The sequence below is a fragment of the Pogona vitticeps genome, chromosome 4 (assembly GCF_051106095.1).
Source record: "Pogona vitticeps strain Pit_001003342236 chromosome 4, PviZW2.1, whole genome shotgun sequence".
NCBI lineage: Eukaryota > Metazoa > Chordata > Lepidosauria > Squamata > Agamidae > Pogona > Pogona vitticeps.
The window spans coordinates 67,456,335-67,481,220 of NC_135786.1; the positions used below are offsets into that span (position 1 = coordinate 67,456,335).

The 24,886-nt window shown below is 39.3% G+C and overlaps 1 protein-coding gene across 9 annotated transcripts in view; it reads left to right on the top strand.

Annotated features, from left to right (window-relative positions):
- The window catches only part of ELAVL4 (ELAV like RNA binding protein 4), a 133,042-nt gene that overhangs the window by 89,943 nt on the left and 18,213 nt on the right, over positions 1-24,886 (top strand). For all 9 annotated transcript variants that reach the window (XM_020788096.3, XM_020788098.3, XM_078392862.1 and 6 more), the window contains exon 3: positions 13,273-13,376. In XM_020788096.3, coding sequence (XP_020643755.2) covers positions 13,273-13,376 — 104 coding nt within the window. The remainder of the gene's footprint in view (positions 1-13,272; positions 13,377-24,886) is intronic.

Here is a 24,886-nt window from a genome sequence, read left to right on the forward strand (position 1 = left end):
CTAGCGATTGTGTCCTTGTGATTGTGCGGCGGCAGCAGTCAGTGGGCAGCAGCGAGAGGCAGCCAAGCCCAGCTGCTTCTTTGCCTCAGTCTCCACCTCCTCCTGCTGCTGCTTCCACCACTGATTGTGGGCTCAGTGATCGTGCAGCCATTTGACCACTGCTTTTCCCTTCCTTTTGCTAAGCCCTGGGTTTAGGAAGTGGTGGTGAAAGCAGTGATCAAATTTTCAAATTTGGGGTTGGAAAAGGGGGGGGTGTCTTATACATCAAGTTGTCTTATAAACAGAAAAATATGGTAATTCCTGCATCCCCACATATCCTACCTGGAAGATACAGACATTCATTGTGAATGTACAGAAGTCTTCCTGCTGGGGTGAGGGCATGGAGGGGAGCTTTTGAACAAGTCCCATTCCCACTGTACTTTAGGCCTTACCCAGACTGAGGCTATAACACCTGTATAGAGCTTATTACTAGTTATGTGCTCGTAGAAATAACAGTCCACTTCATTATAGCTAGATGACGGATATTGTATGTGAACACATGTATATGTTATTTTTCTGGTTGTTAACGTGAGACAAATAGGAATTGGATGTGCATAGAGTTAGAGCTGAAGCTGAGGCTTCAATACTTTGGCCATCTCATGAGAAGAGAAGACTCCTTGGAAAAGACCTTGATGTTAGGAAAGTGTGACGGCAAGAGGAGAAGGGGACGACAGAGGATGAGATGGCTGGACAGTGTCTGCGAACCAGCCAACATGAAATTGACACAACTACGGGAGGCAGTGGAAGACAGGAGGGCTTGTCGTGCTCTGGTCCATGGCGTCACAAAAAGTCGGACACGACTAAACGACTAAACGACGATGAGAGATAGAGTGTGTATAGAAGCAGGGATTAAAGCAGCAAGGAGAAATAAAGAATTATGTTATCATTTTTATATATGGCTCTTTTTCCTTAAATAAACTCTGTTCATCATTACAGATTTCTCATCCCAATTTAAGATTCTTGGGGGGAGGCCTTCTCTTAGTCCCACCACTCTCACAAGAGTGTTTGCTGAGGACCCAGAGAGAGGGCTGTTTCTGCATTGTGGAACTCCCTCACTTAGATGGTGCAGTTGGCTGCTTCCCTCCTTTTTTCACCTGGCAGATGAAAACATTCCTCTTTAGAGAGGCTTTTAGGGAGCAAAGAGGAAATTGAGATGGTTATGTCTTTTAATCCCCTTCACAGATTGCTACCTTGTTGTGCCTAAGGGACTTGAGTAATTCAGAGAAGTTATGGGCTATGCCATGCAGACACCCAAGACGGACAGGTCATGGTGAAGAGTTCTGACTAAACACAATCCACCTGGAGCAGGAACTGGCAAGCCACTCCAGTATCTTTGCCAAGAAAACTCCATGGACAGAAACAAAAGGCTAAAAGAGATGACGCTGGAAGATGGGCCCCTCACGTCGGAAGGCGTCCAGCATGCTACTGAGGAAGAGCGGAGGACAAGTACAAGTAGCTCTAGAGCTAATGAAGTGGTTGGGCCAAAGCCAAAAGGACGCTCAGCTGTGGATGCGTCTGGAAGTGAAAGGAAAGTCCAATGCTGCAAAGAAAAATACTGCATAGGAACCTGGAATGTAATCTATGAACCTTGGTAAGCCGGATGTGCTTAAACAGGAGATGGCAAGATAAGCATTGACATCCAGGGCGTCAGTGAACTAAAATGGACAGGAATGAGCAAATTCAATTCAGACGATTATCATATCTACTATTGTGGGCAAGAATTCCGCAGGAGGAATGGAGTAGCCCTCATAGTCAACAAAAGAGTGGGAAAAGCTGTAATGGGATATGATCTCAAAAATGATAGAATGATTTCAATACGAATCCATGGCAGACCTTTCAACATCACAGTAATCCAAGTTTATGCACCAACCACTGATGCTGAAGAGGCTGAAACTGACCAATTCTATGAAGATTTACAAGACTTACTTTCTAGTACTGACACCAAAGAAAGATGTTCTTGTTATTATAGGGGACTGGAATGCTAAAGTAGGGAGAGATAAAAGAACAACAGGTAAGTATGGCCTTGGAGTTCAAAACAAAGCAGGGCAAAGGCTAATAGAGTTCTGTCAGGAGAACAAACTGGTAATCACAAACACTCTTTCCAGCAACACAAGAGGTGACTCTACACATGGACATCACCAGATGGGCAATACTGAAATCAGATTGATTATATTCTCTGCAGCCAAATTTGGAGAAGCTCTATACAGTCAGCAAAAACAAGACCTGGAGCTGACTGTGGCTCTGATCATCTGCTTCTTATAGCAAAACTCAAGCTTAAACTTAAGAAAATAAGAAAAACCACTGGGCTAATCAGGTATAATCTAAACCAAATTCCTTATGAATACTGTACACAGTGGAAGTGAAGAACAGATTTAAGGAACTAGATTTGGTGGACAGAATGTGAAGAACTATGGATGGAGGCTTGTAATGTTGTACAGGAGGCAACAACAAAAACCACCCCAAAGAAAAGGAAATGTAAGAAAGCAAAGTGGCTGTCCAACGAGACCTTACAAAGAGCAGAGACGAGAAGGGAAAGCAAATGCAAGGGAGATAGGGAAAGTTACAGAAAATGGATTGCAGACTTCCAAAGAATATCAAGGAGAGACAAGAGGGCCTTCTTAAATGAACAGTGCAAAGAAATAGAGGAAAATAACAGAAAAGGAAAAACCAGAGATCTGTTCAAGAAAATTGGAGATATTAAAGGAACGTTTTGTGCAATGATGGACATGATAAAGGACAAAACTGGTAGGGACCTCACAGAAGCAGAAGACATGAAGAAGAGGTGGCAAGAATACACAGAGGAATTATACGAGAAAGATCTGGATGTCCCGGACAACCCAAATAGTGTGGTTGCCGACCTTGAGCCAGACATCCTGGAGAGTGAAGTCAAGTGGGCCTTGGAAAGCATGGCTAAGAACAAGGCCAGTGGAGGTAATGGCATTCCAGTTGAACTATTGAAAAATCTTAAAAGATGACGCTGTTAAGATGCTACACTCAATATGCCAGCAAGTTTGGAAAACTCAGCAGTGGCCAGAGGATTGAAAAAAATCAGTCTACATCCCAACGCCAAAGAAGGGCAGTGTCAAAGAATGCTCTAACTACGTACAATTGCACTCATTTCCCACGCTAGCAAGGTTATGCTCGAAATCTTCCAAGGTAGGCTTCCGCAGTATGTGGACCGAGAACTCCCAGAAATATAAGCTGGATTTTGAATGAAGCAGCAGTTAGAACTGGATATGGAAGAACTGATTGGTTCAAAATTGGGGAAGAAGTATGACAAGGCTGTATATTGTCTCCCAGCTTATTTGACTTATATGCAGAATACATCACGCGAAAGTCCGGATTGGAGGAATCCCAAGCCGGAATTAAGATAGCCGGAAGCAATATTAACAACCTCAGATATGCAGATGATACCACTCTGATGGCAGAAAGTGAGGAGGAATTAAAGAACCTCCTAATGAGGGTGAAAGAGGAGAGCACCAAAAATGGTCTGAAGCTCTGCATGAAAAAAACGAAGATAATGGCCACTGGTTCCATCAACTCCTGGCAAATAGAAGGGGAAGATATGGAGGCAGTGACAGATTTTACTATCTTGGGTTCCATGATCACTGCATATGGTGGCAGGAGCCACAAAATTAAAAGACGCCTGCTTCTTGGGAGAAAAGCGATGACAAACATGGATAGCATCTTAAAAAGCAGAGACATCACCTTACTGACAAAGGTCCGCATAGTCAAAGCTATTGTTTTTCCACTAGTGATGTATGGAGGTGAGAGCTGGACCATAAAGAAGGCTGACCGCCAGATAATTAATGCTTTTGAATTGTGGTGCTGGTGGAGACTCTTGAGAGTTCCCTGGACTGCAAGGAGAACAAATTTATCCATTCTGAAGGAAATCATCCCTGAATGTTCACTGGAAGGACAGATCCCAAAGCTGAGGCTCCAGTACTTTGGCCATCTCATGAGAAGACTCCCTGGAAAAGACCCTGATGCTGGGAAAGTGTGAAGGCAAGAGGAGAAGGGGACGACAGAGGATGAGATGGTTGGACAGTGTCATTGAAGCAACCAAGATGAACTTGACACAACTACAGGAGGCAGTGGAAGATAGGAGGGCCTGGCGTGCTATGGTCCATGGGGTCACGAAGAGTCGGACACAGTTTAATGACTAAACAACAAACAACAATGTCTTTTTAAAAATACAGTTTTAAAATAATGTTTATGTATTGTGGTTTTAATGTTGATTAATTTGGTTAACTAATTGTTTATTTTAAATTTTTGTATGGTGTCTTTAGTCCTCACTAGGTGAGAAAGGACAGATAAAAATCAGATAGATAAATAAATGCAATCCTTTCTGTTATGTCCACAGCTGTAAGAATCTATATGTTTCTCCAGTTCCATTTTCATAGCTGAAATTCACCTGTTGGGCAGGATCTGCCTGTGTAATGGGGATGACATCAGAAGCAGCAGAGATTGCTGCTGATTAAAGGATTCCTTTTGCTATTTGTGTGTGCATGCAAATTCATCATGCTGTGTGCTAGCCATGTGCATCCTGAGATCACAAAAGGAAGCCTTTAATTAGCAGTAATCTGATGCTTATGATGACATCATTCCTGTTATGCTGGCAGTGCTGTTCAACATGATTTCATGTTCTGTTATAGTAGTCTTTGCATTTCATAGATAAACATGCTTTTTAAAGGCAGTAATTTTCCTCCAGGAATTTTTTAACATCTCTCCTTGCTGTTCCATACTTCATAATGTATGGTGAACTTATATGAGAATGTTAATGTTGAAATTCAAATTTCATCACTTCTAGTCCTTTGTAAGCTGGATGTTTTAAGAGCACTAAAAAATACTCTCTTTCTGTTGCAGAAAAGTTGAATCTGTTTTATACATAGTCATACTGATTATTGCGACATTGAAGCCATAGACTAGTCCAGCCTTTGCTGCTTTTCAAAACTCAAATTGCCTTAAATAATAAATTACATTTTCAAGATTTGGCCTAAATTCTTAGTGGCAGTATTTTGCTCCTGCCACTTCTTTGCAAGAAGTGGCAGTATTTTGCCCCATTTCCTTTATGAGTCTTAATTAGAAATGGGGGTATCCGTATTCAAATACTCCCACACAGCTGGATGGAACAAGGCAGCCTGGCAGGGAGACTCATTTTTCCTCCTCCTGCCAGGAGTGGATAGGTGACCAGGAGCTCCAGAGTGATTGGAAGGGAGAGTGGAGCCGCCTCCGGCAGACATGTGAGTGGATACAAATACAAATACCCTCATCTATAGTCTTGATCAGTTTGATGGCACTTGCAGTTAAAAATGTATATGGTGATAAAGTGATGGAAGACATTTTGGGGGGGAGGACCAATTATTTGTGTCTAATACAATATTAGAAAGATGATTACTTCCCCCCTCCTAGAACATTAAAGATCTTTCTCATTTACCAGTAGAATGGTTATTTCTCAGCAGTCAGAAAGTATGGTGTAATGTTGCATATCTTTCCATTTTCAGCAAATGTCCTTATCTAATCTAAATCCATCAATTTATGTCTATACATATTGGTGCCCCGCATAGCGAGGTTAATCCGTTCCGGATTAACCTTCGCTATGGGGAAACATCGCTATACGGAACGGGGAAACCCGTTTAATGCGTTCCAAATGGGCACAAAACTCACCATTCTGCGATGTTTCCCCATAGCGGCAGTAAGCGAGGGCAGGGCGCGAAAATGCTGCACGTGGCCATTTTGGGCCATCCGGCGGCCATTTTGGAACCGCCAAACAGCTGATTCCCCGACATCGCAATGCAAAGATCGGTAAGCGAAACGCTTACCAATCTTCGCAATGCGAGTTTTGCCCATTGGAACCGTCGGTATGCTTTCGCATTAGCGATCCAAAAAACGGATCGCTATGCGAATTCGTCGTTATACGGTGCGCTCGTTAAGCGAGGCACCACTGTACTCCAAGGATCTATATCTTCAATTTTTATAAAGGATTGTAAATTCTTAGTAATCAGAATGAAGCCTGGTTGACCTCCATAGTTGTGTCAGCCTGCCTTGTCTGAAATAAGATTCCTCTCTTTGCAACCTACTGGGGGGCTGTCCAGTTTATCAAATATCCCAGAGCATGACTATTGGCTTCAACATTATGAAGCTGGCAATTTTATGTTAAAATTCTTTAGCTCTGCTAATTGTTCCTGAAAGATTTTAATGAGAACAAGTGAAAGGTCCTTTTTAGTGACGCAAGTCTGCTGTTCTGATTTGCAAAATTGTAGCTTCTAGAGGCAGCTAATTTAGTTTATTCCAATTCAGCAATAGTGCCTGGTTCTTTTTTATTGCACATTAGTGATTGTTGGTGATAGTGTTATGTCATATTATCCCATGAACATGTGCAGGATGTGATCTGTCCCTGCCCTAATGATCTTACAGTTTAAAACTTCAGACAAAAGAGAGAAAGACAGGAATAAAATAAGGGCAGGGATAGATTTACAGAATTTTATTAAATTGGTTGACTTAAAGCAGGCATCTCCTATGTGATAGGGATGGTTGAACTGTTTTCCATTTCAAACTTCCCTCCAAATTGTTTCTGTAAGTAGCAGATGAGTTGTGTTTTAAGGAAATAGGAATTGGTTGTTGTGGGTTTTTCGGGCTCTTTGGCCGTGTTCTGAAGGTTGTTTCGCCAGTCTCTGTGGCCAGCATCTTCAGATGGGAATTCCTGCTATAGGATAAAGGGACTTCCAACAATACTAGGAATTATTTGACTGGAATCATGCTGGTGTTCATGTAAGGTTTGTGTAACTTGCTATGCTAATAGTGGCTTACTGATGAGGTACCAGAGCACATCTAGGTTGTGCTGTCAGGCATGTGTCTTGGCAGACAACCAAGATGCACCCAACACCTTGTCTATTAGCCACATTTAGTTGGGGAGTACTAATGCTAGGAAGAGTTGCAGATAGCAGAAAAGGAGCAGGACCAGGTATGAGGTGGATTGACAGGATGGATTGAGTTTACAAGAGCTAAGCAAGAGTTGAGTACAGGACATTTTGGAGGCCACTCATTCATAGAGTCACAATTAAGTCAGAGATGACTTGATGGCACACTACTACTACTACTTGGTAGGAGTAGTTCAACAAGAACAGTTTTGAAAAGTTATGCAGAGTTTATACAAACACTATTAAGATTTTGGTCATTGCCTATCATTCAGATTTTTTGTTTGTTTTATTATCATGACCAGTAGGGTGGACAGAAATCAATTATTTTTAAAAATCAAATTGATTTAAATCACCACTTAAATCAAAATTAGACTTTTTAGATTTAAATTGTCAAAAAAATCCCATTTAAAAATCATGATTTAAATCAAATTCATCATGATGGGCAGTGTTTCCATGGTCCATCGCCAAAATGGTATTTTAAAGTATGATGCACAGTGTATAGGTTAAAAACATTTCTAACGTAAAAAAATGCCTAAAACTAGTCTTTTGCTGTTGTTTTCTCACAATGTATTTGTTTGCTTTGATTTTTTTTAAAATTACGATTCTTATCTTTCTGCCAAAATAATTCATACCTGATGATATGATTATTGTCTTAAAGACTTCAATTTATGGTATTGTTTTTAACTCTGTATTTCATTCAGTTACTTCTGAACCAACACTAGTGTCAGTTTATCTTAAGTAATACTAAGGTGGGCAGTCCTTTAACACATTTGGTGAGACTAACAAAGATTTATAAATTAGTGGCCCCCTCTAAAAAGGAAAAGAAAAAGAATAGAAACTGTTGGCCTCCTTTTACTCATAAGAGTAGCTGCTGGCGGGTGGAAGGATCGCTCTCTGCATTCTTAGCTATTACCTCTTGCAAGTAAAAAGTCAGTGAGCAAAACATCTTGCAGACTTACAAACAAGTTTCCTTTTCACAACCAGCATAGAAACTGCATTGATGGTGAACACACAGATCACCCACTATCCCATCACCACAAACCTGCTGCTGCAGTGTTACTTTTGCATAGTCCCATCCTGTTTAGCATAAAATACCTTCATGTCTCTGCTGCCAGTTTGTTGGATTTCTGTGGTCAATGTATGATTCAGCTCCTGTGTGTCCAGCATAAAATCCAAGCAGACTGCAAAAGAGGCACAGGCTGTTTGCCCCTTTAACCCCAGCCTGCTTTTTTTTCTGTGCGAGGCATGAATGAGTTTTGTCTGTTACGTGCCTAGCATAGAAACACATCAGAGTGTCAGAGGAGAAAAGGAGTGCTCTGTCCCTCTTCTGTCCTTGTAGTTCCTATGCTGGTTGTGGGGGAGTAAGCATCAGGGATGAAGTGTTCCATATGTCTTCTAGCAGCTCATTTGGTTTCTGTGCTGGGAAGGGAGCTTCTGTTTCTCCCTGCCCAACACAAAAACACAGCGGGCAGCTGGAGGTGCTCCTGTTTTGGCAGAGTGCTCTTGCCTATCTTTTGCAATCAGGCACATCGTTAGAAACAAGGATGCACTAACACTCGAGTTTCACCATTACAGGAAGCAGTATGTTTCTTTCCCAGCAGTTTCAGGGTTATTTAGCAGCAGAAGCAATCTGAGTGGGCTGTTGAGCATAATTCCAGATTGGTTGTCTATTGAAATTAGCCTTCCCACATGGCTTTTTGTGTTGTTTTTTTTAAAGGAAGGAAGGAAGGAAGAAATGGGGGGAGATAGTTCCCTGTGTTTCTCTTGAAAAGAACAGGTACAGAAAGGTGATACTGAACACTGACTAGACGGGGAAGAATTCAGCTGGTTGGTATTCTCTCTCTTGCACCCTGCTCAGGCTGCTTTGTTTTAATTTTAAACAATGAGAACAACAAGAATAAAAATCAATATCCTCATTGCCGTACAAAGACACTGAATATTACAGTGTCCAAATCGTATCTGGTCCAGAAATGTTGTATTATACTAAGCTGCTGGGTTTCTTTCCCATTTCTATTCAGAGTTAACATGGTAGTGGAGGTTGTAAACATCGTCAGTGGCTGTGCTGGGATGACAGTATATTGGCACAGTAAGCTCATTGCAGACAGGCATTTCATTTCTTCCTTCACATGAACTGGCAAACAAGTCAAGGAGTTTGCAGTTAGCTGTAGCTTACCATTATATCCAAACCAAAGAGCTGTAGTTAGCTGCTTCCAAAACAAGCCAGGATATGAAGCCATCTTTTTACTACAGATTCATCTGCTGACTTATTCAGAAACCATTAAGTATACTTTCCTACAATAGAAAACTGCAATTTCCTAGAGGCTTGCTGGCTTGTTTTCTAGCTCACAAAGAAAGGATGAGTGAAGTGGCTAGTGGTTGTTTATTGGTACATGTGTTTGAAAAATTAAACATGAAGGGAAAAGATCGCACCTGGATTACTGGATTTAGTAATGAGTACCTTGCTTTTAGCCTTTTGTTTCTGTCCATGGAGTTTTCTTGGCAAAGATACTGGAGTGGCTTGCCAGTTCCTGCTCCAGGTGGATTGCGTTTAGTCGGAACTCTCCACTATGACCTGTCCGTCTTGGGTGTCCCTGCATGGCATAGCCCATAGTTTCTCTGAAGTACTCAAGCCCCTTTGCCACGACAAGGCAGCAATCCATGAAGGGGTTGGACAGTGTCATCGAAGCGACCAACATGAATTTGGCCCAGCTGCGGGAGGCAGTGGAAGACAGGAGGGCCTGGCGTGCTCTGGTCCATGGGGTCACGAAGAGTCGGACACGACTAAACAACTAAACAACAACAACACCTTGCTTTGTTTCAGGCTGTCCAGATCCTTTCCAGTCTAGGTTCAGTTCTAATTTAGAGACTAAATTAGGGTGCAACTACATGGGAATTTGCCCTGCTGTTCAGTCCACTCTGCAGACAGGCTGGTTCAGTCCTCCTGGTGATCATATGACATAAATACCAGCATGAAACAACCCATCCTCAGAGTGTGTCTGCCTTTATCTTTTTGGCTACTGGTTTTTTTGTGTAGTTTTTTTTTTTTTTTTTTTTTTTTTTTTTTTTTGAAAAAGTAGGATTGGTCCATTTAGGTTTGCTTCCAGCATGTGTGATTGCTGAGATCAAAACAAAACAGAGCTTTCAATGCTTAACTGTATTGGGAGATTGAAAACTTTCCCCTCTTGATGGAGAGGGGGAGAGAGAGGATGCAAAGGTTGTTTTTTTTTCTTAAAGTCTAGTAAGGCCGTACTGATACCTTTTGGGGAGGGGGGAAATGAAAGCTTCATCCTGGTAGGAGAAGGAGACAAGGATCTTTTTTCCTTTCTTTGCTTTCAACACCATCTGAAGACTTACTTACTCAGCTGGGCGTTAAGTTGAATTTATATTACTACATTTCATAAATTGCTGTCTAGTTGGTTGCTCCCATCCTTACTGTTTTATTATTAAGTATAGATTTATTATATGGCTTTATTATGTTTATTGGTATTGTACTCAGCTTTTATTGGTATTGTATTCAGCTTAGGGATTGTTTTATAATGAAAAGTAGTTGTGTCTTTTATAAATGAATAAAAACAAAATAAATCTCATTCCCTTTATATTTTAGCTGCAGCTGAATGAAATGATATGCATAAACACACACATAGGGTTTTCCTGTCTTTCATGAAGCAGGTTTCCTATTATATCCTTAGACTGCTTTTTAAACACAGTTTTTAGATATCATGAGAAACACTCTCTTGCCATTTCCTGCTGCATAGGTGAAAAAAAAATAATTTCAGGTATGGTGGTAGAGAAATGTAACTCTAAACTGATCTTTCATGCACTCTTTTGTCCATTAACTTAACAGTTTCTGTGTAGATGTAAAATATGGATTGGACTCTTTATGATATATTATGCCTGCTGCAGTATGGTGGAGTGGTATGTGGCTGAGGCTTTTATTAACATGGCCTTCTGGGTGTAATTATTTCCTTTGTAAACTTTGAATTTTTGGTACTTCACAAGGTAATAACCACTTGATTATGTGAAGGTGTGATGCATGGTTGAGACAGTGCATGTCAAAACATCACTGCCCTGTTGCACTTTCGAATCAGTTCCCCGAACAGGATAGAGCTAGGCATAGTCAAGGGACTATGATTATCCATGACAATGATACAGTGCTCAGAATTCACATTGCACTTTTAGAGTGGGTCTCAAATTGTTTTGTTGCAGTCCTTCAAAAAATTCTGGTGAGCTGGTTTTTTATTTTGATGTCAGTGGTATAGGAAGGAGCATGAAAGACAGTGGGTATTCATCTACCCGTCACTCAATGAAATCATTGCAAAGGTGAGATTCAGACTGTTTCCTTATTTGAAACACAGTTTTTTGGCATCACGTGGTTTCTCTCATAGTGAATTCTTGTGTCAGTTTCTTGAACAAGAAAACTCATAGTTTCGTCTTACCTAGAGGGAGTTCCATTTGTATTGGCCACATCTTGTGCCCAGTAGCAGTCAGACATTTTTAAAATCAGAGAGAATTAAAAAAGAAAGAAAGAAAGAAACCTGAGAGTGTCAAGGTCATCTCTTTCTAAATGCCAGACTCATACCTTGAAATCTGAAGGACCATGTTTGCCTAAAGCAGGTGGTGTGTAGTTACCCAACACTAGCCAGTGGGACTATCTCTCAGAGAAAAAGAACTCGAGCACATCACCAATATTTTTCATCAGATCAAATAGGGGAAAGCCAAATATAGAATAAAAAGGACATCTGTGTTTCTCTAGTCAGAGTCATGGTATGGTTGTAAAACAACTATAATTTTCCAAAACTGAGCATATTGAGACAGCAGAAGGGAAAGTTAGTTTGAGGGATCCTGTGAGTTTTACTTGAGGAGTATCCGCAAGTACTAGTGCCATTTTTATTCATTGTTGTTGTTTAGTTGTTAAGTCATGTCCGACTCTTCGTGACCCCATGGACCAGAGCACACTAGGTCCTCCTGTCTTCCACTGCCTCCCAGAGTTGGGTCAAATTGATGTTGGTAGCTTCAGTGACACTGTCCAACCACCCCGTCCTCTGTTGTCCCCTTCTCCTCTTGCCTTCACACTTTCCCAGCATCAGCGTCTTTTCCAAGGAGTCTTCTCATGAGATGGCCAAAGTATTGGAGCCTCGGCTTCAGGATCTGTCCTTTCAGTGAGCACTCAGGGTTGATTTCCTTCAAAATGGATAGGTTTGTTCTCCTTGTATTCCAGGGGACTCTCAAGAGCCTCCTCCAGCACCACAATTCAAAAGCATCAATTCTTCGGTGGTCAGCTTTCTTTATGGTCCATTCATACATGTATTTAAAATGTATGTGTTTGAAATAAAGTGTGTGTATTTGTTAAAATGGGGGAATACTACTCTTATTATGTAAGAGACTGAGATCACTTAGCTTTGGTCAAATACAAGGTGAATCTCTGACTTGTGTGAATCCTGTAAATAGCACTAGGTTATCGAACCAAGCTGTTTGCATTGGATAAAAATGACCTTTAAGACATGAACACAGACACCACCAATAAAACAGAAGCTGTTCAAATGGTTTTGTCTGCCACCCAAACATAGAAATAGCTCTACTGTTTTATGCTTCCCCACATCACCCTATGGACATACTGCAGATAATACAACCTAATAATCTATTCTGGCGGATAGTTTTCTGCCATTTTTGTTCATGTTTATTCTGTCACTATCAAGACAAACAGTTCGGGAAGCTAATTTGTTGGCTTTGTAGATAATTAATTCTAGTCTGTGTTCTGATTTTTAAATACTCTGTTTTACAATTGGTTTTTACCTGCTGTCTTAGCATGTATAATCAGATTCTGATCAAAAAAGGAAGGCTAAAAGCTGAGATAAAATAAATCATCTTACTGTTGCTCATTTGTAAGAATTTGGTTGGCTACTGATGAACATTGTTTTGGTTTGTCTTTTAATTAAAATGACACAAAGATGTTACACATGCATCTGATTGTTCTGCTATATGTCCCTTGTCTTGTTCTCTGTGGTTTACTTAGGAAAAAAATGAACTAGTCTGACCGCTGTAGTTAATGTTTAATATACTCACATAGTTCTCACAATTTTAAAAGCACTGTGGAATCTAGAAGAATCAGCACCTGTTAAACGCAGTGGCTCCCATGATAAACACTGTTTCTGAGCAGTCCTGACTGTACAGGTATGCTTTTTGGATTGGGATGAAAGTGTTAGGTGAAAAAAGATAACAGAGAAAAAGATTTCAACCCCACCCCATTTGGAAATCGTACACATGTGCTGCAAAGAATACTGAGTCCTTTTTTTTGTTTCTTATGTTTCAACAGGGCAGAGTTTAGGGTATGGATTTGTTAACTATATTGATCCAAAGGATGCAGAGAAAGCCATTAACACTTTAAATGGACTCAGACTCCAGACCAAAACCATAAAGGTAAGAGAATATAAAGAGTGTTTTGCTAAATTCAGGAAGAAGAGTGTAGTTAAGACAGTGTCTGGCTGTCTCATCAGTGTTGCATTCCTGACAGCCCAAAAGGTGCAGCTTGTTCTCTTATTATAGAACAAAGGAAAGGTGTAAAGCAGATGGCTTTTTGTCATTGTCTTCTTTTCGAACTGCTAGAAGTTTTGTTCATTTGTCTAAAAAGACCTCTTCAAATGAATGTTAGAGGATTGCACGTTTGGATGTTGATAACTCAACATTACAGAATTAGCTATCAGAATCATGGCAGCAAATTAAAAAATGTAAGATGGCTGTTAACAAAATGCCTAATGCATGGGATTTTGTTGTTTATTTCAACTAACATTATGCAGCAATGAGGTCACTCATCATACTGTAGGCATCTTATTTTGAAAATTGCTCAGTAACTACATCTGTAGTCTTCCTAGAATAATGGGTGCACTAGTTTTTATTTTTGATCCAGTACTAGTTTCTAGTAGCACATTGATTTATTTTTCAGAAGGTAAAACGTCTGATAGAAATCCAAGATCAAAACATCATGATCTTACGGAGCACATCTTCATTCTGTTAACTCCTGTATTGCCATCTGATGAAGTGGGCTACTGTCCACAAAGCTTATTCAAATAAAATCTTCAAAATTTTCGTGCTTTTTTTCTGCAGCAGACTTAACACGACGATTCCCTGTTCCCTCTCAAAAAATCATCTCTGTACTTTAGAACTTTATGGGAGAAACTGTAGTACTGTGCTGTGTCATGTCCTCCTGATTTCACAGAGGGAACCGTCCATTCAAATTAATTCATCATGAGGCTTCATGCATATTGTATTGCATGCAAGTGCATTAGAATATATTCTGGTCTTTTTGAAGAAACTATTCTTCCCAAGTCATGTTAACAGACTAGACATGGGTGCTTTGTATTCATATCCCTGGAAATAGGAAGCACGGCACCACAGGTGCCACAGAGGTCCATTCCGTCCCCCAGAACTGACTGTTCCACTCACTGGTCATGATGTAGTCCGTGCATCCATTGTCATCAACATTGGGCCAATCATGGAAGTAGCCCACCCGACCACCTCCCTGCATAGCCAACTGATAACGGTCAATTCTAGGGGGAGGGAACAGACCTTGGTGGCACCTGTGCCCATGTCTGTAACAAGCCTAAATCATATTAACAGTACCAAAGTTAATACTTTTTATACTGTATCAAATCGCTTCCAACAGGATCCCACTTTGAATCAGGTAGTAAAAAGTAACAAAATGATACATTCTTAACAAGTGCTGTGTGGTAAAATGCAGTACTGAATCAGCACTTGCTTTTTCCAAATTAGATAAAAATGCTGTTTTCACCTAGTTTGAAAATTTGCCAGTAAGTCACCTTTTTAAAAAGCTCATATCTTAATTAACCCAGCTTGCTTTCAGTTCAGGGTCAATATAGTGATTTTAATGATGCATTCACTTTGTGCATGATCGTTCTGCTTTAAACTTTCGTCATTTTTTTCTTGCTCTTGAACTGCTTTCTGGTTTTATCGCTATAATGTTGTAGATGGAAAGGGAAGTCTGAGGAGGGGAGGAAATGGTGGTTGACAGAAGCCTTGAACTACATAATGTACTGGCTAGGATGTACAGTTTTATGTGCTCTTAAAAGGTATATCTATAAATAGGTGTACTGGAAGTTGTCATACTTGACCTATTAATGACTAGTCAGAAAGTGAAAATCATGGACTTCCATAATAGGTGTTTATTGCTCCTTAAATTTATGGGTAAAATGCTTGTCTGTTGAATGATAGCCCTGGTCATACAGTATATATTTCCCTGTGGGATAGTTATTCTTGATGCCATGACTATTTTCTGTTAAAAGCTGTAATACTGGCCTTTGTCTAATGTACATAGAAAATCTTACCTACAAAATAATTCAATAAAGAAATAAATAAAAGGAAACATTACAGTGAAATCTCCAACTCTGTCCCTTCTCTTTAGTAGGTCTGTTCTTTCAGTTAATGTGTGACAGTAAAAGAATTGGCGTTCCATTATTTCAGCCCATTTCTTCATGTAGAGCAGCTCTGTGCCCTCACACACTTTACCTATTGTGATATAGCCTCATCTGTGTAAACACACTAGAGAGGATTACATTAATCTGTAACTTCTCTATGTAACGTGTAAGCCTTTTCTTCAAATTCTTATATTTAACCAGGCAATGTAATTAAGAAGAAAGGAAAGATGAATCCTGACTTACAAGATTTGTATTCTTAAATGAATCTGAGGTTTCTGCATGCATATATCTTAATAACCTGTTTTGTGAAATAGCAGACTTGTTCTTATTAAGGATTAAACATTCAGTGGTCTACCATCAACTTGAAATATGATAATTTAAAAATAATTCCAGGCATCCCTTGAACTTATTGCCTTTTGTAACCTGGGACAATTATTGCCATTTTGTTTCCTACTCTAAAGTATCCCCCCAGCTCACCTACTCAAGAAAACTAAATACAGGGGATGCGTGTGTGTGATCTTCTTGCTTTTTATCACATTAAAGAACAGCTTCAACTCGCTGAATGTATAAAATAGTATATTAGGAAGAACAAAATATCAGCCAGAAATCCCTGAAATGCTACTATTTCGATGACATTAATATCTCCTTTTGGAAAACATTTTTTTTAATCCTGTGGAATTGTTTAGAATAGAACTGAACACCAATAATCATAAATTACTGCATGTGAGATGTTACCATACTCTTATGATTAGACTCTTAAAGCCAATGAATGTTTTGAATGTTTTGTTTGTGAATTCTGTAGTCAGTTCTCTCTTCCTCTCCCTCTCTCTCTCCCTCTCTCTCTCTCCCTCTCTCTCTATTTCATACTGTATGTCCATATTTTAAATTGTGCAACTCTCTGATACAAATAAAGGAAGGAAAGGAAGACTATTTGACAAAGAGTAGATTGTAGAAGAAGGGGAAAGAGGAGGTGGTAGTGGCATATGAAGTAGTATGTTTTAATTTCATACACATACTTTGAACAATCAGTAAAACCTAGATGATCATCTTGCCTTGTTCCCTTAGTTTTGCAGGGACTAAAGGCAATCTAGTCCTACACTTGAACCCTTCCCTTGTTTTTCCACTGTTTTTCTTTCTTTCTGATGTACGTCTGTTGAAAAAAAGGTGGATGGTTATACAGAGGAGATGCTTTTGTTTGCTAGGATAAGGAGTCCTCTGTATGGAAACACTCTGAGGCTTCGTCACAGTACAATATGGGGCAGAAAATTGTCAAAAGGTTTGTGGAAAAGATTTTTTTTCGAGGTGACATTTGAAAGAAGAGTAGTAGCATAATTCACTTCTTCCTGTGAGGCAGGTATAGGTTTAAGGAGCAGCAAGGAAGAAGGAGAGGGTAGGAGGACTTGTTTAAAAGGGGGGAGTTGGTGGATCTATAGGGTCAAAAGCTCACTGACAGGAAAGTGGTGGGATGTGGGAGTTAACATTAGGCTGGAGGTAAACTTTAATATGAAATGAAGGGGTGTTCAGCAAAAAGGGAGGAAATGCCAGCACATGGAAAGTTCCATGCTTTGGAAACTCTAGAACCAAATTGTGAATCTCAGACTTCCTGTAGCAGGAAGAATGTCAGTTTTCTCTCTCGAAAAAACATACAGTAACATCCTTCTCAACTGTAAGGAGAATGGATATTATAGTTTACTAGCTTTTGGAGTACTTGCACTGTGATTATCTCAGGATGTGGAAGAAGAAAATAACACAGCTATAGAGGTGGAATATAATCCACATGCCACTGAAATCTGTGGCTAAGTGATTTATTATAGTGGCTGTGAACTACAACTGTAAGTCTTTATGAGAACCAGTGGCACACCATTCTTTTGGTTACCATGTTTTTATAAAATAATTCATTTCTCTTATTATTGGCAGAGTAAGTTATTGTGTGTACAGTATCTCATTTGTCAGGAAAATACTCTCCCAGAATGACTTTTACCACCAGTAATAACCACTGTGATGTCTGGTTACATAAACACTCCTGACATTTTTAGCATTAGTTAATGTCAGTGGTGTGCCAGCAGTTTTGCTGCTTAAAAAAATCATTGTGTGTGGATGACCTAAGCAAATAATTCTATTTCTTCCACTTCAACAAAGAACAGAGTAATTGCACTGAAGGCAAGTAAATTTTGTCACATAAATGGCTGTCATTCAGAGAAGATCTATTGCCACTGTCTGGTGTAATTTTGCTTTTAAAATTTCTTTCTCATGTGTCACCACTGACATAATGTCAGAGACTGCTAAAGATGGTCAGAGCATTTCTCTATGGCTCCAGTGTTGCAATGCCAAGCATATTTTTAAAAGATGTTGGCAGATTATCATAATTTTATTTGAATAGCCATCACAAGATGACACTCATGTTGGGACAGCAAAAATTTCAAACCAGACATTTCTCATCTCCTGTATAGTATCCTTGAAATTTTGTTTGCCGCTTCCCTCTCATTCTTGTGTAACAGAGATATCTACCTGGTGGAAGCTCGGTTGTCTTTTCTCGCAACCTTCCTGAGCTTTTTCCCACTGGACAGTGGGTAGTAGTTGGCACCGTGAAAGAAAAGTGAGAGTACCATTCCCTAGAGCCAGGTCTTTCTTGCCTGCCTCCTTCACACTGTGTTTATTTCTACATCAAATTTGAAAGGTACTTTTAATGGTGAATCTAATTTACCTGGATATTGTACTTTTCAAAAGAGAACATCATTCATAGTCACTGATAGCAAACAATTTATAAATACTGTTGATGGCCCGGTTTTTAGTCATTATGTATAGTGAATAGATTTTCAAATGTAAAAACAAACTGTAGTTTGAAGCTGTCTGTTTAGCTTTAACTTTTCTCCTTAGCATTTGCAATTCCATGGTACAGGAACCTCTGGAGCTTTTTCCATAAATCAGAGTGTAGAGGCAGCTTTTGCAGTCCCCACCTCTGCTGCTATTCTGTAGGGCCTTCTAATGATCCAAAGAAGCTTTTCAGGTGGGACAGGGAGCTGCAAGGGGAAGGACAAATCTCAGAAATCATCTCTCTCCATCTCCTTTTCCTCTGTCGCAGGGTTTCTCTGGATCTATAATAATAGTCATGTGTGTGTGTGTGTGTGTGTGTGTGCGCGTGCGCAAAATCTGATTATGATGATGATGATAGATTGCCTCCAATGGTGCTATATTCCAGATGGAGTATAAATCCCATCATATAAGTAGCAAGGTAAGGATGTTAGTTCAAAGCAACATAATTTAAAATTTGTTGGATAAAAAAGGAGGTGAGTTCTGAAACACAGGATCTTATCCCTCCATCCCTAAATGAAGAGACACCCAAGAAACACATGAATTCCCTTCTTATGGCCATTTCTTCCTACAGTCACAGCTTCACTGCTACACGCACCTGCCAATTTCTCTACGACAACTCTTAGCTAGAACAACTAATTCTGTTTCTGTAGATACATTTAGAGGAGGGGCCATAATAGATAAAGACTCATTTTTGTAATTCCCTGAACATATATTTCCCACACAGCCATAAAACTGAATAAATAGGTAGCAGATGGTCTTTATGTTGGGGAACTTCAACTAAGTAGTTGATGCGGAGTTGGAATAATGGAAATGAATTTGAAAATAATGGAACGAGGCAAGTTTTGAACATATTTTTAAAGGATCAGAGAACCTCTTTTCCCCCTCTAGAATGTACAGCAGAAATAGATGGGTTATTAGCAGGGAAGTTAATAGTATTCCCTGTACTTGAATTTATATTCTGTAGATTTCAGAGGGCTTGCAGAATTATACTGCTAACACATTTGGTTACAAATAGGGTTGATTCACAATTTAAATTTTAAAAAATATGTATTTTTGACAATTAAATAAAAAATATTTTTCAAGTTAAATTTTGATTTAAATCAATTTGATTTTAAAAATCATTGATTTTCATACACCCTGGTTGCAAATGACTTGCAAATCTTTAACAACCTATGCATCTGCACTCAAAAGAAAGTCCCCTGGAGATTAATGGTATGTGTTTTCAGCTTAGTCATATATGATTGCAGCCTGCATTAATTATGAGAAAGGCCATTTTCAAAGGCGGATAGTATAGAGGTATGCTTTTAAAAAATTTTAGGAAGTCTGAACATCTTGAGTTCTTACTGACTTCGTAGTCTCATTCCATGAGAGGATAATTGTGCTGCCTTGGATGTTATGCTGCCATTAATTAATTAATTCATATACTGTATATCAATCATGATTATGATTTTGGTTTCTTGTATTTGGGGTATACTGGAAGAGTCCCAATATTGTTCTTCTGTTGTAACAAGGATTTCCTACATTCTGCCTACTTTAGTTGCTACCAAGGAGCATTATTCATTCCACACAATGGGAGCAACTATTTCTTTTAGCAGTGTCCTTAATATATTCGCGAAGGCTTTCACGGCCGGGATCTAATGGTTGTTGTGGGTTTTTCGGGCTTCTTGGCCGTGTTCTGAAAGTGGTTCTTCCTAACGTTTCGCCAGTCTCTGTGGCCGGCATCTTCAGAGGACAGCAAACTGTGCTCTGAAGATGTGTTTGCTGTCCTCTGAAGATGCCGGCCACAGAGACTGGCGAAACGTTAGGAAGAACCACTTTCAGAACACGGCCAAGAAGCCCGAAAAACCCACAACAACCAGTGTCCTTAATATTTTGAGGAGTGCTTGGTAGCCATTATCTCTAGAGATCTATCTCGAAGTACCAGGATAGATAATCTTGTCATTTTTTTTATTAACAATTATTGGCATTCTTTGAATTCTGTACTTCCCAAATGGCATAACAAAACAAATACTTAATTTAGCAAGTGATTTCCAAGAAGAATGAGTTTTGGCAAACCTGGTCGCATATTCTGTGATGCTTTGTTTCATTTGATGTTTCAGGCATTAGACCAAACATTTAATTTCCAAACATTGCATCCTATAAGCAAGTTGCTTCTGATCTATTCATGATTGATTCTCTTGGAAAACCCTTGCTTAACTCCCATGTGTATTTGCTCATTAAACTGCACTATAGTTTGCTTTCCCTTTTTCTTTCCTTATTGTCCCTTCATATTGTCTGTTCTTTTTTTTCCTCCACACATGCAGGTCTCCAGGAAAACAGCATTTTCATCTCTGTTTACTTTAAAAACACGTAATGCTAGTGGCACAAAATAAATATTTATGTGACAATTTGCACAGTATTAAATATTACATTTTTTTTGTTTCTAAAAATTCTGCAGCAAATCTATCACCCTGTTACCAAATGCCCCATATCTAGTTGCTTCCACCAGTATACAGTATTTGTGGCAATTAAAACATAAGAATTCAGAATGACAATGAAATTTTATTTTAATTGTTTCTTCTTTGCATGGACTTTATATATTTAGGGATGGTTTGAACCATTTTGTACTCCCTGTACTTAACGGTTATTTTATGCTCCCATTTCATCTTAGTGACATAATCTTCCCATTTTGAAATGTTTACATTACATTTTGTGAGGTTTAGTTACAGAAGATAAATATAAGGCATCTTGGATACAGAGAAAGAGATTCTAGTTTTTCTCAGCTGCAACCTACATGGATGCCATAATAGATCATTTCACTCTCTTCTTCAAATTTAGGTCATGTCATCTTTGAAAGCTCAGGGTTAACAGATACAGAAGAATTATACTAAGATGGAGGTATATAACTTTTTTTTGCCATGAAGCCAAAAGCTAGTGCTGATTTTAGTCTTTTGTACAGAAACAGTCATCCCCTTTCCACACTGAGGGAGTAGAGGACCTTTGCTTTGTCTGTGATCTTTAAAGAATAGTAATTTTTTTCACTGCTAGATGTAATGGGGAGAGGAGTGATCTGTACAAGAGAAATGCACAAGAAATGGGGAATTATTCAGCTGTGGCAGTAGAGCTCTCCAGAAAAGCCACTTTTAAGGCCATAATGGAGGGCAGATTTTACACCCCTGTGCTAGAGGCAAAAGTGATCATGACGTTTAGTGTATAATCACTTAAGAACATCAGTATAGCTGCACTGTCTGAAGCAGACAGTTTGTGGCAATAGCTGCAGGAAGTTGTTTCTGTTCCTTTGTTTCACAAGAAAGTTGAATGCACCACCTGGGGTGTCCAGTTCCCAGTAACTATTTTCAGCTATATATCTTTGGACTCACAGTCTCTAGAATGTCTGCCTATTTGCTTTGCATTTTTTCTTTTTTGTTTGTTTTCCAGTGATGCATTTTGTTGAATTCCTTAACACATACTTTCGACATAAAATAAGGACGTATTGGCTACGACTTCTCTTTAACTAATGAGACTAGTCTAGAATCAGCTTACACTTGTCAAGCCCTTTGTCACTGAGGAAGACAATGAGGACTGTGTGTGTGTGCAGGCTCAGAACTGGAGTAATGAATATTAGTTTGATCTGGACAGATTCATGTCGTCAGCTCTAGGTTGCCTCAGCCTTCCATCCTTCTGAGGTTGGTGAAATGACTACCCAGCTCACTGGGGGGCAAAGTGTTCCTTGCATAATTATGTTTTAAATTGCTCAGAGAGTGCTCCACCATTGTGGGGTAGTATATAATTCAAGACAACAATAGCAATAAGATATAATTACTCATAAGAAATCAGAATTCATTCAAATCTAGAGTCCATAGAATGTAAACATCTTATGCTACTGAACCCTTGAGTATCCATTGGGAACATCTGTACTGTACTTACTAATTAGGTGGCTCAGGGAAGTCCCCCATTTTCTCTGTACCATCAAAGACTGTAATAACAAAGACTATCAGGAACACGATTACATGTTATTTTATGGACTTGTAGGCTCCCAGTTCCTTTCTGAGAGACTCAAAGGATAGCTGTTGCTTTTATTTACAGTAAAACAAACTCACCTGATTTTATGTTAAAAATTTATTCCCACCAGTATCTAGTTGATGAAAGATTTGAGGCATTCGGGCTACACACAATCTCGATTGCATGAGCGGGAAGACCTGAGATACTTTCCCCCTTTCCTTGAATTCCATCCCTAATGATACAGCCCTGTCTCCCATATACAGGCTGAAGGTTAGGAGAAGGGAGCCTTTTTTTCTCTGATTCAGAGGTTCATCGCCAATATTTAGGGGGTAGTGGGCCTGGAATGTTGGAAACATAGTGGAAATTTATAGTGAGTTCTCACATGAACTGGTTCTCACATGAACAAGGCTCTTGTTTGGGGCCTTCTTTTATTCCTGAATTCTTTGTCTTTCATGAAATATGTGGAACCACGTACTCTATGGGCACCTTGTGTATTTGCAGTTTTGCTTAAGTCAAGTTGTTATAAGCTTTAGATAGACAGCCTGTAACATTGGGTAAAGGGGTTGCATAGATTATCTTTGCCTTTCTATAGTCATGAACCTGTGTTCTTCAAACTGACCTGTTCCACTTCCTAGTAGGCATTTTAGACAGTGATTTCCTTCAACCATGTATGGAATAAAATATGTTTTTTGGAAAAGTAAGGCATTTGGAAGATTAGTGTAAAGGCTACAGTACAGAAGAGAGTTGGTTAGTTTGCAGCTGGGCCACAAAAATGGCAGTAAGATTGGGTGAAGGTAAAGGATGAATGTTTCCATGTGAGGCTTTTACTGTGCAATTGCCCTGTCTCATTCATAGAATTTAATGGGGGGCCCCAGATGTCATTATCATCCATTTGTATCTCTCCATGTTTTCTTGCTGTTTTCTTCTTCTTTATTGCTGTAAAAGAGCTGCTCAGGAAGGAAGGTGAAATTGCTATACAGTGTCTTGTGATTGGTATCACTCAGAGCTATCCATCTGTAGTACCAAAAATACATACATCTCATTATACTGTACTGTCTTTCAGTGGTTACTTCATTCTGATGTTGTCATTCACTTCACGTAATTCAGGGCAGTGTCAGTTTGCCCTCGTCATTGCCATTCTGCTGTTCTTTTTGCGTGTCTCATTCAACTGTTATTTTCATTTTAAGATTTGCCATTTTTCTACTCTGCAAGAGCTTGTAGACGGAAACTCTGGAGTCATCATGGCTTATTCACTTGTATTTTATAGGAAAGTCACACTACAACATTTGTCATGTTTCCCACTGCTGCTTCCATCTTGTTTCTTATTGGAAAGGATTTGGGGGGGGGGGAGCGAGGGGAGGGGGGAAAAGGGCAAAAGCGTTCTTGGCACTTTGCTTTTTAAAGGTTGGGTGGTTTTGTCTTGGACAGGGGAAACCTCAGCATACATTCCATGACATCTTTGAGAGGGGGGGTTGCCGTTTTTTGTAGCCTGTTTATGGCTTTTAAACAACCTTAAGACTGTTAAAGCCCTTTTTTAGTTTTATATATATGTATTTTAAAATTAAATCATAGCAATCATCCATTTAAATGCAAAAGTGCTATAAAACTGCTGTTATTCATTACATTGCTGAAATGAATTACCTGTTCTAAAAATGATAGGGTGGGGATAAACCCTTTTCAGGCACTACTGTTAAGTAAAGTAGTCAAGAGCAATGGCTAGAAAGCTCTCTTTTAAAAAAAAAATTAAAAATTTGAAACCATACTAGACGCTTAATACTGTAGTCATACAATACTCAAAATTGTATTTTTAAAAGCAATTTTTTATTCGTCACCATTTAGCTACCTTGTTAAAATAATAGTGACTGAAATGGCCCCTTTCAATTTTATACATATTTTTAATCATCAGCCAAATAAGGTCTTAATGCAGTTTGGATAGAATCAGTAATATAGTCCTGATCCACAAGCCTATTCACAAACAAACAAACAAAAATTGCACAGAAAAAAAAGGCTTCAGAGAAGGTCAGGAAAAATAAGCAGTTTTTAGCAAGACTCATTGAGTTCAGGGCTCAGTTCTCAACAAACCTCCCTCTACAGCAGTGGTGTCGAACTGTGGCCCTCCAGATGTTCTTGGCCTTCAACTCCCAGAAATCCTGGCCAGCAGAGGTGGTGGTGAAGGCTTCTGGGAGTTGAAGTCCAAGAACATCTGGAGGGCCACAGTTCGACACCACTGCTCTACAGTATCCTGCTAGAATATAGCTTGCTGGAGCTGACTTTTCAGCAGCTTTGATTGATTGATTGATTGATTGATTGATTGATTGATTGATTGATTGATTGATTGATTGATTGATTGATTGATTGATTGATTAAAGTGTTTTATAAGATCAGGGGAGGAGAGGTGGTGCCCACCACAATGGGTATAATGAATGTATGCTGAGCTACTTGATAGCCCCTGCTGTGCCTTTGAAAAGATAGAAGTGCAATTTTAAAGGCCCTGGTATAAACAGGATAGAGTGAGATGTGCGGACAGGAAATTCATGCTGTCCCCACATTTACCAAATAATATGGAAGGTCAGTTTCAGTTTCCCTCTATGACTTACTGATGAACACCAGTGATTCATGAATACTAAATTTATATGCAATTCTGTTAATTTTTCTTGATCTCTTCTCCATATTAGGTGTAGGTGGGATGGGGGAAAGTAATAC